Source organism: Chinchilla lanigera, unplaced genomic scaffold, assembly GCF_000276665.1.
Source record: "Chinchilla lanigera isolate Chin_1 unplaced genomic scaffold, ChiLan1.0 scaffold00109, whole genome shotgun sequence".
Lineage (NCBI taxonomy): Eukaryota > Metazoa > Chordata > Mammalia > Rodentia > Chinchillidae > Chinchilla > Chinchilla lanigera.
Genome location: NW_004955510.1, coordinates 5142839 through 5158132, shown reverse-complemented (window position 1 = coordinate 5158132; position 15294 = coordinate 5142839). Strand labels below are relative to the sequence as shown.

At 45.3% G+C, this 15294-nt stretch overlaps 1 protein-coding gene across 1 annotated transcript in view; it reads left to right on the top strand.

Moving 5' to 3' along the window:
* The window catches only part of Grid1 (glutamate receptor, ionotropic, delta 1), a 661017-nt gene that overhangs the window by 405792 nt on the left and 239931 nt on the right, over window positions 1-15294 (top strand). The window contains exon 7 of the mRNA XM_013506310.1: window positions 8639-8809. Coding sequence (XP_013361764.1) covers window positions 8639-8809 — 171 coding nt within the window. The remainder of the gene's footprint in view (window positions 1-8638; window positions 8810-15294) is intronic.

Genomic DNA, 15294 nt, shown 5'->3' with positions numbered 1-15294 from the left:
TTTTATGTACCATTGTGTAACTTGTTTTTCATTTGCTTTCTTTCCTTCCTGTAATTCCTAACTCTATAGACTACATTGTATGGGTAATGATGTCTTACTATAGGTTTATAAAGTCATCTTTATAGCTTCGTTGTGGTCCATCGTTAAATTCCATTGCTTTTTTGTTGATTATATTGGAAGCTAGAATAGAAGTAAGGAAGAAGCCTCTGAGGATGACAGATAGTGAGACTTTTGTATCTCCAAATTATCCTGTTGAAGTTATTAATCATTTTTATTCTTCTCACAGTTAGCAACAAGGAACACGTTGACAGCTATTCCTGGCCTCCATATCAATTGTTCATTGCACTTTCTTTCTTTGAGCCAAAGGCTTTTTTGAAAATGTGATATAGCTGATGTGCTTCCTCCCTAGGAAGATGTGCCCATACTTGTATGCTTCACATTTTTCTAAATGACGAACTCCCGTGAAGCCAGCCCTAGACCCTGGCTGGAGACACACATTTCCTTGGAACAGAGGCAATCAGATCTCATTCTCTGCCTTAGTGTGATCTGTGAGAAGGACAATTTTGCTTTCAATCAGTGAATTAAGTATGTGCCTCCTGGCAGAATGTGAGCATTGGCTTTTCTTTAGAATTCTTCTAACTTTTCTTTGGTCTTAACCCTTTGCAGGTGAAATAAAAATTTGTAGAGATTCTGAATAATTTATTTGATTAAAAATGCCTATTCTCAGTACAGAGTTGGAGACAGTATTTTATTATTCAATCCATGGAACAGTTTCTCCCATCTTATTATGTTCATAAACATCTCCCTGTAACTATGTTACAAGGCACAAAAGAGTCTTCTTTTTTCTTTCTAAGACTGATATGGAGGATGTGATGTTAACTGGAGACCCCATCCCTCATTTCTGCTCTAATCATTTTAGTTGTTACATTAGTTTTGTTATCAAAGCATAAATGTATGCTTCTCCCACTGCAAATAGAGTCAGATCCACAGGTGTTCACCATCTTGCCATTCCAATTCCATCATCAGTAAGTGCTCCAGATGCTGAATTTGAACCCTTTCTAAAGATGGCCCTTTGGCAAACACCTCATCCAGGCCAGCACTGCCTCCTTCAGGGCCAATTTCTTAAGTGAGCAGCACTGATGAAAGAGGATTTATGAGCAGAATCTGTTAGGTAGTAGGAGGTGAAGGTAGCAGAAACTCACGGGGATATTTTTAGAGCAACAAGTGAGATGGTGCAGAATGTTTACCTTTTTGCTTCCATAGCAGTGAGATGCTTCAAGAACACAATTTAGATTTGATCAAATGGAAGTAGTCTCTTGGGTCCCTCAGAGATGGCCATCTCCTAATCATAATAACTCTGAACTTAGGGTCAGGAGGTCAGTGACACAGATAGATTGGAGCATAGCAACTATGGTGTAGTCAGCCACACAGCTAGGACAGATGGGGAGCAATATGGGAAACAGGTGTGTGTCTCAGCAAAAGAATCAGGTCATGAACTAAAGAATTTAAATTTCATACAACCTGTTTAGTAGGATGTTTTAAAGGAAGAATAATTAGCCTGATTGACACTCCCAAAAGGAAAAGGACCCAAAAAAGATGAAAGTAACTTACTTTAAAAAAATATTTTGAAATAGAAGCTGTCACGTGTAATACATAAAGGCTAAATAAGAAGTGAACATGGAAACTTGTGGCAACGTGTGAACTTCAGATTTCGTTTTTCCCCTGAATGTGCTGGTCAAACTGTGAAAGCCTTGAGCTCTTGTCCTTGGGGCTCTGTGGGGAATAGGACATATGAGATCAAGTCTAAGAACCAAACTATGTGGCACTAACAAGAGATTTATTTCCACTAAAGCTGGAAATGTGTCCTCAGTGTAAGAATTAATGGGAGGTGAATACTCTGTGCAGAAAGGGACATCAAGGAAGACTTTCTTTTTGTCTTTGGAGTTGCATGGAGTATGGGCATTCTCCTAAAAAAGCAGAATGGTGACCCAAGCTTATACCACCTAACAAAGCTCAAAGGAGAGTTCAACTTGCAGTGGTTATGGATTGGCAGATCTCCTAGACAGCAGTAGGAGCAAGCAGAGATAACCTCTGTAGGATGGTGAATGCCAATCAGATTCAGAGAGTTCCTAAGGAAACTGTAAGGGAGAGGGAGGGAGGAAGAGTTGGAGGGAGGGAGGGACCAAGAATTCAACCCAGAAAAAAAGGGCAGTTTAATCAGACCTCAAATGACTTTCAATATAAGAATTATCTGTCATAGACTATTAAATAAGTATAATTACATATGTTCCAAAAATAGAGAAATGGAAAAATATGAGAAAAGAATGAAGTAGAGAACAGAAATGATGAGAAAAGAGTAGAAAGGAAAATATTTTTATTCCTTAATAAAAGACCTTAAGACAAAAGAACCAAAATTGAGGAACAAATGAACAGAGCAGCAAGAAATTATAAAAGCTAATATTGGAAGTTAAAATTCTTAGAGGAGGGGTTAAACCTCAAAGTGGATGTATATGGAGAAAGACCTAATGAACTGGAGACCACGACGGGACTATTTAGGATGCATCCCAGACAAACAAGAGTATGGGAAATATGAAATTGAGGCTGAGACACGGGGAAGAGTGAATAACAAAACTTAACATATTTTTGATTGGATGTCTAGAAGGAAATATGAGGAAATGGGGAATAAAGAACATTAAAAGATGTTATGATTTGAAATTTTCTAGAATTACTAAGGGCAAACTCTAGATCCAGGAAACCCAAGGATCAGGAACAGAATAAAAAATGAGTACTACACATTCAGGCATATCAGAGTGTGACACTGTAGAGCAACAAAGGCAAAGAAAAACCCAGAGTGCATCTAGAGCATAAAGGCCGGTCATCTTCCTAATGTCTGGATTCAGCAGGCTGGGCACTGGCCTCCAAGAGGTCCAAGGCCTCTCCGTGGAGCTGACGAATGTCACCGCGTATGGCAAAAGAGAATTTGCAGATGAGGTGAACCGAATTATACTGAGATGGCGAGCCTGTCTTGGATCGTCTGGGTGGGACCTAATTGCAGTTGCTAGCATCCTTATCAGAGCATGGGAGATTTGAACGTATAGAAAAGAAGGGATTGCAACCTTGGAAGCAGAAATTGCACTGATGTGACTATAAATCCAGCACTCTGGCAGCCACCAGAAGCTAGAATCGCTCCCCTAGAGACTCCAGGAGAACATCTTTCCAACACCTTCCTTTCAGCCCAGGAGGACTGATTTTGGACTTGCTGCTTCTGGAAATATGACAGAAGAAATTCTATTATTGTAAATGTCCAGGTTTGTGACAGCTTATTATTACAGCTGTAGAAAACTGACCCGCTGTAATGGAAGCCAGGAGACAGTGTCCAGTGACTCTCCATGGGCTAAGAGAAAAGAGAAGTCAACTTAGAATGGTATTTTCCAGGACAAGATCAAAGTCCATTCTCTAGCAAGAGAACAAAACAAAAGCAAACTGACTTTATCACCAAAAAACCCACATTAAAGGATGTTCTCAGTGGTGTGCTTCAGAAGGAGAATGCTCTCAGGGGTAAGGCTTGAGGTTCAGAAAAGAATATCTAACAAAAATCTTAATCAATATTGGTTACATAGACAAGCACTGACTTTCTAGGCACTCAAAATAAGGCAGAACAGAAGGACAAAGACAGGTAGAATTTCTTTTTTCTTTTTTTTTTTTTTTTTTTTTTTTTTTGGTTTTTCTCCGATACCGGGAACTGAACTCACAACCTTGCACTTGCCAGGCAGGCGCTTTGCCGCTGAGCTAAATCCCCAGCCCCGACAGGTAGAATTTCAATACAGGATGCTATTTGCACATTAGTTGGGCTGGTGTTCATTGGAGGTTGATGTTGAAGAAGAGCGTAAAAATACTGGCTAATTTCATACTTTCAAGTATACATAATAAAATATCCAAGATAACCAGTAAAAGACGAATATAGAAAACATAACACCCAAAAGGGGGTAAATAAATGAAAGTAGGAAAAATATTGTTTCAGGGGAAAATAATAAAACAAGGATAAAAAAACAAACAGCAAAATATATGAGTAATAGTGCAGAATAAATTCAAATATGTAAATCATCATAATTAATATAAATGGATTCAAATTTTTACTAAGAACTCAAATGTGGGTGTAAAAACATGTAGTATGTTTTGTTTTTAGGAGTCCCAACTAAAGTGTGAGACAGAGAAACGTTAACAGCAAAGAGGTGGAAAAAGTTAGAGCAGGCAGATACTAACCAAAATAAAACTGGTATAGTTATATAAATATCAGACACAATGGACTATAAGTCACAGAATGTTATTAAAATAAAGAGTGATAAAAGATAGGTAGTGATAAAAGATATGTATGAAAAATATTCAGCTCTATGAAGGATTAAGGAAGTGAAAAGTGAAATCTAACAGTATTCCAGCTCATACAGAATGGCAAATGTTAAGACATGCAATGTTAGATGCAGGCAAGGTAGGGACGCCACCTTTATCCTATATGGTTATAACAATTAACAGCCCCTTTAGAAGTGTGGCCTACTTGGAACATTTGAACACCTTCCCATTCTTTTACCAAGGAATTCTAATTGTGGTTATATACCTGTCTTAATCTATTTCTTGTTGCTAGGACATCATACTTGACACCACAAGTTAAAAGAGGAGAGGTTTATTTTGACTTGGAGTTTCAGAAGTTTCAGTTCCGGGTTTGCCAACTCCAAGGCAGAGACTGCATGGCGGAAGGGCTGAGGTGGAGGAGAGCTGCTCCTATCATGAGGGCCAGGAAGCAGAGAGAAGAGAGAGGAGCTGGGTTGAGAGAGACACACTTCTAGGTCAAGCCCTGGTGACCTACCTTCTCCAACCAGTCCCCAACTCTTAACAGCACACCAGCTATGAGCTCATCAGTGAGTATAGCAACTCCACCAATGAGTATAGCACCTATCACTGTCCAAACACATGAGACTTTGGGGGAACATTTCAGATCCAACCCAGAAAATACCCTCAAGAAATTATACAAGCGTATCAAGACACACACACAAGAAAAACATGTACAGAACAACTTCGTTGGTAAGAGTAAAGAAACAAAAACATCCAAATGGTAATCAGCAGTAAGATGAATAGACTACATTAAGTCAACAGTGTGATACTGTACAGCCCTGAAAATGATTAACCTAGAGCTGTTCCTGTCACCATCGTAAAATTTTATGCTCAATCAATTGTTTTTAAACATTAGTGAATACTGGAATTATCTAAGGAGTCCATGGAGAACACAGAGGTCTTGCTTGTTGATGTGGGGCAGGGCTGGTTGTCTGTAAGTTTATGAAATTCTGACTCTGTGCATGATAAAATTTGAGAACCACTATGTTAAAACACAGTTGCAGGAGACCTGCCTACTGTTCAGCTCACACAAAGCAAAGTAAAACATACAAAACTAGGCCGTATGCCCTGTGTAGGTTCCATACATGAGTCATGACAAAGTCTGCTCTGGAGAGAGTCAGGGAAGCATTAGGGGGCACACATCCAACCAAAGTATGGGCATTAGTTTATTCCTTAGCTTGGAGATCATTCATACTTAATGTATGTAATATCTATGTGCATGAAATGTATTTCCCCTTATAAATTTAAGAGTTAATAAAGTAAGAAAGCTTAATATTGAAGCTGTGTGCTCCAGCGAGCCTCTGTGTGCTGTGTGTTCTGGGATTTTCACTGCTAGTTTACTGATTTCCAACAGCAGGGTTTACACATTGTCTTGCTTCTTCTGCTTACTAGCCTGCCTACCTGGAAGCGTTCATTCAGCTGGGACAAAGGAAGAGTCTGTCTCCCTTTTCATCACCTAGAAAGAACTGGGGAAGTTGCTTTTGTGGATTCCTGCATTCTGATTGCATGTATCTCTGGCCTGATCAGGAAGGACAGTCCTGGGAGAGCAGGTTGCAGGGTGGATGTCACTGGCATGCAGTGACTATGCCATGACCCAAAGCCAGTGGATGCGAACTGGTCCAGGGCAGACAGGGAAGTCTGCAAAGCTCCAGCAGATCCTCACCGTGAAGAAGGCCTATGGCAGCTGATGAACTGGTGGAGAGCTGTCCTTGGGGAGTGCTGGGTAGGAAGAACACAAGAGGTACAGGGTGCAGACTAGGGCAGCCGGGCACAGAGCTGGACCCCCAGCCCCAGTTGCATCACAGCTGCACCTGAGTTCATTAGCCACTCATGCCAGGTGCCACTGCAGCTGTCAGGGCAGTGATGGCTGAACTTACAGAAAGGTCCCATGCCACTTGGTCAGTCAGCTCCCTAACAGGTTTCCAGGGTTCTGTGTGGGGTGTGCTGGGGAGAGCTCAATGCTGCTAGATCCTCTCCAAGAAGATGAGGAAACAGGATATTTCATAAAAGTGCTTCAGGGGAGTAGCTGCTACCCCTACAATGGCCTCTGCCCTCCAGAGAATGTGGGAAATCAAAAGCGGTGTGACCTATTTTCCTCTTGGAGGTGTGCAGGTCCTGATTCACCCCACTATGCATCACTCAAGTCACATGTTTCATGGATTCAACCTTCTTTGAGATAAAGAATTTCCTCCCCTTGTCCTCTGTATTCCTTTTCCAGGGTAAAGATACCTACTTTGTTGCTCCATTTAATGTTCCTTCTTCAGTGAGATGGGATATGGTTTATTTCATCTGGATCCGATGCTCAAGCCGGGCCTTGCTCCCCACGGCAGAGAGCTAAGCTGGGCAGGTGTACTCTGGTACCCCTTGAATCCCCCTGTTTTCCAGGCCCAGCCCACAGACCAGTTTCCTTACTTATGATTGTCTTTTGGTCCCAATCCAGTAAGATCATCTTCTTCCAAAGAGACTTTTGTCCAAATACAAACTTTAGTGCTTTAAGCCCCAGTCCAATATGAAATAATGTATTTATTTTCCCAAGATCCCTGCAGTTCATTGTATTTGGGAACTATTGATCACACTAAAAGGACACAACTCTTAAGGTTTTATTCTCTCTCTGCTCAGCATGTGGTTTCAACTCACTGGGCTTCACACACACAGAAGCTTCCAGACAGATCCTAAATACATGGTTTACCAGCTTACCCTTAAAAACGTCATCCTCCTGTTTAAATGATTTTGCAGCCCTGATCCCTAGTATCTAACCACATGAGTTCCACTTATACCATCTCAGTGCCTCAGATGGGTCATCTGCAAGGAAGAAGAGTTAAAGCTCATTTTAAAATGTATTCATGGTTACTATTGACTTGAAAATAACCACCAATTTGGTCCCTTCTTGGAAACAATGAGCCAGAGCTTCTCTTATCCTGACTGTCTGCTTTTTCCACTGCTGGGATGCTCCCTGCACATCTGGTTCCATTCTCTGTGGCCCCGTGTGGGATCCAGCTGTGCAGCTTAGCGCTGTCCTTCCTGTCCTCTCCTCCTCCCACTTGCTCCTCTCTAATCCTCTCTCTATACAGCAGCCAGAGGTCTTGTAGCTCACTTGTGCCTAGACCCCTTCCGGGGCTCATCAGCACGCTTAGTGTGAGTGGTTTCATAGGATGCACTGATCGCCACATCCCGTCTGAGCCTGAGCACAGGGCTCCTCTTGCCTCTGGCCACCCACCTTCTGGGCCCTCGCAAGCTTCCCTGTAGATCCCTCCCCTCCCCGCCCTCCCCAGCTGGGTGAAGATCATGGCCTTGCACACACCTGATTGCTGCTATAAAACAAAATTGGCCTGTTCTCCCATGCTCAGCTGTACCCCAGCCTCTCAGATGCATGATCGATCCCCCTGAAACATTTTGCCTGACAGGTTAATTCACACATTCAGTTCAGGCTTCCTCTGGACACAGCTCCCTGCCTCTCACTCCCTTTTCAATTCCTGTGCTTGAGGATAAAATGGGATAATGACTGGATCTGTCTCATAGAATTCCCAGGGCTCTTAGGAGTCCTGGATGATCTACTAACAAATATGAAGAGCCTGGTGCAGGGTAGATCTGACATGGAAAGCACAGTGGCTGTCCTCAGCCCCTGAGATGCATGGTACATTTCATTCTATGTTGATAAGAGAGAGAGATTCATTTGATGGGGTTATGTCTGACTTCTGCATGACCATGTCCTGGTGCTTAGTATGGAGCAAAATGCAGAACAGATGTTGGGTAGATTTTGTGGAGTGAATGAATGAGTGAGTGAATGAATGAATAAATAGTTTTGTGAAATTTGCATGCAGATATTTTCATAAAACCAATCTGATTAAAGAATTCACGCATGCTCATTGCATTTTGCCCAGCTGTGTCACAGAAGCTCAATGTTCCCTGCCTAAATCAGTGACTCCTAACTGGAAATTCAGCCTTTGTGCCTGGCTGATGCCTCCTATGATTCCTGACAGTGTTGGATCCTCAGAGCCTGACCCTGTGGAGACCATGGAAAAGTGCTTTGGCCTCAGACACCCTTTTCTGGCCTGCAGGGAGAAAAGTAAAAAATCCTGTTTGGGACACAAGTGGTGTTAGTGACATGTGTGACAGGGACCCAGTCCATTCACTCACTCACTCATTCATTCCACAAAATCTCTTTGGGCTGTTGTCTGAGATGCTCTGGATGGGATTTTTGCAAAGACAGTTCATGAGCTGATGGTAAGCATGGATCTGGTTATTTCTCCAGGAAATCAGTGACCCTGAGATCCTGGATCTGGTCCACAGTGCCCTTGGCAGGATGACCGTGGTCCGGCAGATATTCCCATCTGCGAAGGACAACCAGAAGTGCATGAGGAACAACCACCGCATCTCCTCCCTGCTCTGTGACCCCCAGGAAGGCTACCTCCAGATGCTGCAGGTCAGTGCAGTCTCCCCTCCACTTAGGGCCCCTGTTATGCCCTTGTCCGGCTGCAGGAGACACGCCCAGGCCTCCTGGGTGCCAGCTAAGTGCTGTTGCCCACAGACTTTAATTACTCAAACTATTGTTTGCTGACGTTGAAACTAGTCGACTGACTGGGCAGTGTCTCTGTGTAGCATTAGCAGGCAATTATGCCTGTTGTCAGCATGCAGGGTGTGTTAGCTCTCCAGAGCCCTCTGTTATTTACAAGTTACGTGCTTGGGGAAAAGGAGATTGCTGTCTCTTAGGCCTTGATAATTGCTTCATGGGGATGGTCTCATCTGGCAGGGTAGGGGATGGGGACTTTCTTCAGGCTCTTCCTTGTTAGAAGTCACTAATGGAAACATGGTACCTAAGGACTTGGAATTGACCCAGCCTATCTGCTGAGCACTGAGGTTAAAGTCGATAAGGTTGCTGCTGTGTTTCCAGCTGAGCAGAGAGGCCAGAGAGCAGGACTAGGACATGTCACCCTGTTCCGTTCTTTCCAAGGCAAGAGGTACCAAATGGCTATGGTCAGTCCTTTAACTACTGCCCAGTGTGTGCTCAACAGGCACTGGCTTGTCCTGTGGCCATGGAGTGGGATGAGGAGACGCATGCTGGTTGCACCAAGTGATTTTCAGCCTGGTGATTGGGGAGCAGCAAGGAAGACGTGTGGAGACTGCCCACTGGTCACCCTGAATCCGCTTTCCTATTAGGAATGTCACTCACCAGAAAATTGTTACTGGTGTTTGCTAGGAGCCACATGACAGAAGGGACATTACCAGTTGGGTTTATGAAAGTGGGCCTAGAAGTTTGCATATGTGACATGCTTGCCACAGCATTTGAAACCAACCCTGCCTTCTTCATCCAGACAGGTGTGAGGAGCGGAAACCAGGGCTTCTGGTTGGAGATGGCTGTAGCTGCCACCTGGGTGGTATGATATCAGGATCTTGTGGTACCATCATTTCAGGGGCCATAATCTTAGAGTAGGGGATTACTGAAATCTTGAGTGGGCTGTAGACATATGTAATTTGCCAAAGCATTGAGTTTATTCTATAATGTTATATTTGCAGACAAAAAAGAGAACATGTCTCAATAGATAATAAACATGAGAAATACAGGAATTCTTTGATTCACAAACACTTGTCTGAGAACAATTCAGTTTACAAACAAAAGTATTTTGCAGAAGGTTGCTTCTGTTCACGAACTCCACATCGGATGATGAACATAACTGCAGCCATCTTCCCCAGAATCATGGAACAAATTAGGTTCATGAATCCGGGTACCACTGTATGTTCTCAGCGGCCGGGAAACTCCACAGACACTGGTGCCCACCACAAAGGGAGCCCATCAGCTGGCTGGGCTGGATGGGATGTGTGGGGACTTTCTGAGGTGATAAGGGGTTGCCCAAGAGAGTGGACTCTGCAGGGCCTGTAAACCTGACAGCGCTGGTCTCGTGGGTCAGAAAGGTCCTTGGTGCAATTATACCTTTTTGGAGGCTGCTGTCTGTTCTTCCTTCTCCCAGGAGCCTGGAAGAGGTGGTGAAGACCATGTAAGTGCTTGTGCTTCTCACTGGGCCTCTGTGTGTCACTCCTATGCTCCGTGTGGACAGAGATGGAGGTGGACGGGGGACAGGCAGTGTCTGTACCTCCCTGCCCCCATGCAGGAGGAGCAGTAGTTAATCCCTCTGCTCTGTGTGGGACCAGACCCCAGGACGCCCTCACTCCCTGGAGTATCTCCCTAGGTATTTTCCCTGGGAAGGGCTTCGTCCCTCTCTAGATGTGTACTCTCTTTGCTGCAGCCCATCCTCGTATGCCTCTGTCCTTTTCCATTTCCTGTTAAATCAAACGCAGCCTACTGACAAGAAAAGAGGGGCCGAGTGTGGCCCACCCCCCTTTTCATTGCCTGAGTGTGGACTGCACTGGCTGGGACAGGAGAGAGAATGGCAGTATTTCTCTAAGTCTGTGCTTCCTCCTTTTGCTGTGGACCAAAGTGTGCAAAGAGGAGGGCACTTTGCATATGAAACATATTAGGTGCAGAGGACCTGTCCACTTGCAGATGATGAGAGAGCGGGACTCCAAGGGGCTGGAGTCCAGCTGCCGCCATCTGAAGGTGTCCTGGACGCGGTGAGATGGTACACAGAGGCACGGCATTGAGGAAGCACATGAGTTATTGGACCCCGGAAGCCTGAGACAGCCTCCCTCCCTCTGCTCCTGCTGAGACCAGGCCTTCTAGAAGGAGCAGAACCCACATGCACCACCACAGAGGTCTTTCAGTGGTCCCGGTAGCAGCAGCAGCAGCAGCAGCAGGACAGGAGCTAGACTCCCTGGGTACAAATCCCAGTGACTCTATTTCCTCGTTATTTTTTTATTTACTTGTTATTCTGTGCCTCAGCTTCCTGATCTGTCAGTTGGGAATTAGACTATTACCTGCACCCTTGAACCAATAGGAAAGCTCAATGAGAGAACACATGGACGCCATTCAGAGCGATGCTGAGCTGCTAACATTGTCATCATTATTGAGGGGGTGGCCAGGTGTGCACATATGTGTGTGCGCGCGCACACACACACACACACACACACACACACACACACACACTGCTATGGTATAATCCACCTGCCCTTCAGACTACTTTTTAAAGCAGTACCATGGTATATGAGTGTTTCCCTTATCTCCGTCCCCTTGTTCCAGGCTTCCTGCCCCTTTCCTGTCCATGCCACCTGGGCAGGTGCTCAGTCACAGATGCGTGGGGTGGGAGGGGACCGGCTATGTCTTTCACACCCATTTGGCTCCTTCCACAAGACCCTACTCATTGAAGATCCCCAGTAAGGACACTCAGGGTGAATCTGTTGAAAATGAAGGTCTCAACACAACTTAAATCTTCTCTAGAAACCTTTTTATCTATATAAAGCAAAACACTTCATTAAAGAAATTTCCATCTCCATTTTTTGCCTCCGCTTCCTTGTGCAGGGCTGTGATGGGAAGGAAATGTGGATTTATTTACTCCTGCCCAACAACCACTTGGGCAGCCTGTAGATTCATCTCATTTACAAGCCATTCCCTTCAAGTTTCCTCAGAAACTATTACCACTTCGTTCTTTCCTAATGACAGCATAGAAGGCAAACTAATTTCTACTAGCCTCTAGCTGTGAGATTTATCGAGAAGACACGAACATGTTTCCAACAACCAACTCAAGGAAAAAAAAACATTGATGTCATGGGTTATTAACTTTGTCATGATGAAATTAATGAAAATCCCCTTGGAAATGGAGCTCTCCACTCTCTCTGCTCCTTCCCCAGATGGCTGCCCTTGGGATGATAATTCTGGTTTAGGAGTCACTGTGAAGACCATCAGGAACAGGGCATTTCTGCAACATCATCCCTCTTTTGGCTTCTCCATTGAGCTGGCCTCAGAAACTCCATCTTCCTCTATGAGGCCTGTGGTCAGGGCTTCCTGTGTTCCAAAGCCAGCCAAGCGCTATTAGAGCAATTCAGTTGGTTTGCTTTTTAGTAGAAAGTCCCTGGAAGAAAAATATCTAAATAAGTGGCTTCTAGTGGTCCAAAAGCATTGTATTTGCCAGCATGCAGCAGTGCTGTTTATTTTTCCTTACAAAGCACAGTCTGATTTGGGTGTTGCTCATTCTTGTTTTCTTGACAAGTTAGTTTAGGTCTTGTCTGGCTCAGCCAGTAATAAAAGTGATAACCGGTCCCTGGGAGCCCTGAGACTTTGCTAAGGTTTCACGAGCAACCTTGCTCTGAGGAGAATCCCTTGTACTATGTCTTTGGAACTGCATTGCCTGGTGACTTCAGGCCTGTAATTGAAGTAATAGACTTATTATCACATTGCCACCTGATTTATATTCACATGTACTTCCAAAGGGGACAGACAAATGATGTAAACTGTGTTGTCTGATCACCGAGGAGCCTGATCCAGGAATGAAGCCGTGGGGCTCCTGTGGAATTGTTATCAAGAGCTCCCTCAGCTTGGAATCCTTCTTCTCTGTGCATCTGAAAATTGCTGAATAGTTTGCTGGAATCACTTCTCCTGTGCTCAGTCTATTAAAACATCTTGCCCCCTCCCTTCCCCATGTACCCATTTCTTTAGAGTTGCCTGTACTCTTCCCTGGTGGAAAGGTTTTTTATCAACCTGTTAGGAGAAGCCTTTCCTCTGGAGCCTTCTCCTAGCCCCCTATACCATCTGCCTTGGATTTGATGTCACTAACCCTGAAGACCCAGACACATGTGCCTGACAAGGAGAGCTGGAAGCCGGTGCTGGAGACCAGCGCACGATGGTCTTCTTTGGTGCAGCAGGTTGCTGTTCTGACTGCACAACTCTTTGGGACATGCAGCAAGTTGTGGGAGGCTGTGCAAATGTTAGGAGGCCACAGAGCCTCAGGAATGGACAGATGCCCTCTCCTCCGTCCCATCCTCCCCTCAGTTCAGCAGATCCCCCTGCGTCCCCTTTGCCCTCTGCTGCCATCTGCTGCATCCTCTGGCCTGGTCCCAGTGCCCTCTCTTAGGACAGGTGGGCTAGCAGCAGTTGGCACTGTGGTGTTGCTGGGGATGGGTTCCTCCAGCTGTGACATCTGGACGTCAGCTTGTCCTCCCAGCTGGACCCTCTGTCCACTGTTTCTCCGATATTGCTGGCTGAATAGAGCCGGTCTAAGGATGTGGCAGAGGTCAGTCAGCGCCTGCTGTCTGCCTCTGCGGTCTCTCGGACAGTCTGCTTTGCTTGATTAATGGCGGAGTGAAGAGTGCCTGGGGGAAATGCAGCCTTTTCTCATGAAAATATTTCCCCATTTCCAGCTTTGGTATTGGGAGGGTAATGATCGGGTGTGAGATGCAGCTGGCCTGTGTGCTCTGACCTTGGCCTGCCATTCATCTTCCTGTGCCTTCAGGAATGGTTCTTATCCTGATAATGATGCATGAGGATCCTGGGTCCCCTGCAGCATGACAGAGGCGAGGCTAGAGCACCCTAGTGAGTCTTGACTGGAGTTGCAGGGAGGCAGACTGTCTGGTGGTGTGGCAGGGGCATCGCCTGTCCTGCTGGATCCTCTTCCTTCCAGGGTGATGGGAATGGGCAGAGGTCTCAGCCTGCCATCTCCGACAGGCCTGGCAGCTCCTAGGTATCCTGAGGGGCTCAGTGCATTTCAGAGAGGGTCCTAATCTTTCCTTCAGTAGGGGATCAGGAGGTTGGGGCCTCTGACAGGGCTGCATCCACCCGATCTTGTGCTTGTCCTGGAGAGAAATCAGTGCCTTGCTGGTCTTAACAGGACAGCACAGCCCCCACTCACACAGGTACCTGTTAAGGTGTAAATGCTGTGTCCCCTCAAAACTAGTATGTTGGCACCTAACCTCCAAGGAAATGGCATTTGGCGATGGAGCCATTGGAAGATTAGACCATGCGGGTAAGCCCTCCTGAATGGGACCAGAACCCATAGAAGGGGCTGAAGAGATCAGAGCCTCCCTCCTCCTCCATGGAGGGCTCGGCAGGGAGTTGTCACGTGTGAACCAGGGAACAGGTGCTCCACCTAATCTGCCTCAGATGCCAGCCTCCTAGGCAGCAAGACAGATGTGTGTGGTGTGTTCGCCCCCTGGCGCCTGCAGCTCCATTGCAGTGTCCAAGCCGACCCGGCAGCCTGGCAGTCTCGAGTCAGTGCTGCACGCTGGAGCCTGCGCAGACAGCCTCCATGAGGCGCCCCAAGTCCCCTCCAGCCAGGATGCCTGTTCCCAGAGGCTGCTCCCCTGTCCCGGTGCTCAGTCTTCTCTGCTGCTGGCTGCCCTCTGTCCCCTGTGCTTTCTCCCTCTGGGACTCGAGGATCTCTTTCCTCTGGGACCTCTCATTTTTTCATGAAGATCAACTTAATCTTACTAGGGGGCCATGTGCTTGCTGACACAAGGTGTGATTGTAAATAAAATGTTGTTATTGATGTAATGGGAATTCTGGTGCTAACTCTAATTAGAATCTGTGTTATCTATTTAAATATTTTTTTTGGACACAGGGTCATACTCTATAATTCAGGCTGGCCTTAAAGTCACTGGGTAGCCCAGGCTGGCCTCAAACTCATGGTGATCTTCCTGCCTCAGCCTCCCTAGTGCTGACATTACAGGTGTGTGTCACCATATCCAGCAAGAATATTGTATTAGTACATATTTCTAGTACAGAATAGTGATGTTAGTTTAGAAGAGTTAGGACACCCATGTAATATGTCTTGATCCTGTTCAATTCCTTCCCCCTTTTCTCCTTGTCCCTTGATTCTTTTCCCTGTCTTCAACAGTCTACCTTCTAATTCCCTATCATCCCTCCTTCATTGTACTCAATTATTTATTTGTATTTACCTGGCTCCTACATGACAAAACATGATTTTACCTTGCTGTGTCTGGTTTATTTATTTATTTATTTTTTATTTTAAAGATAAAAGGAGGGAAACATTAACAGACATACAACATTTTACAACATATCACAAG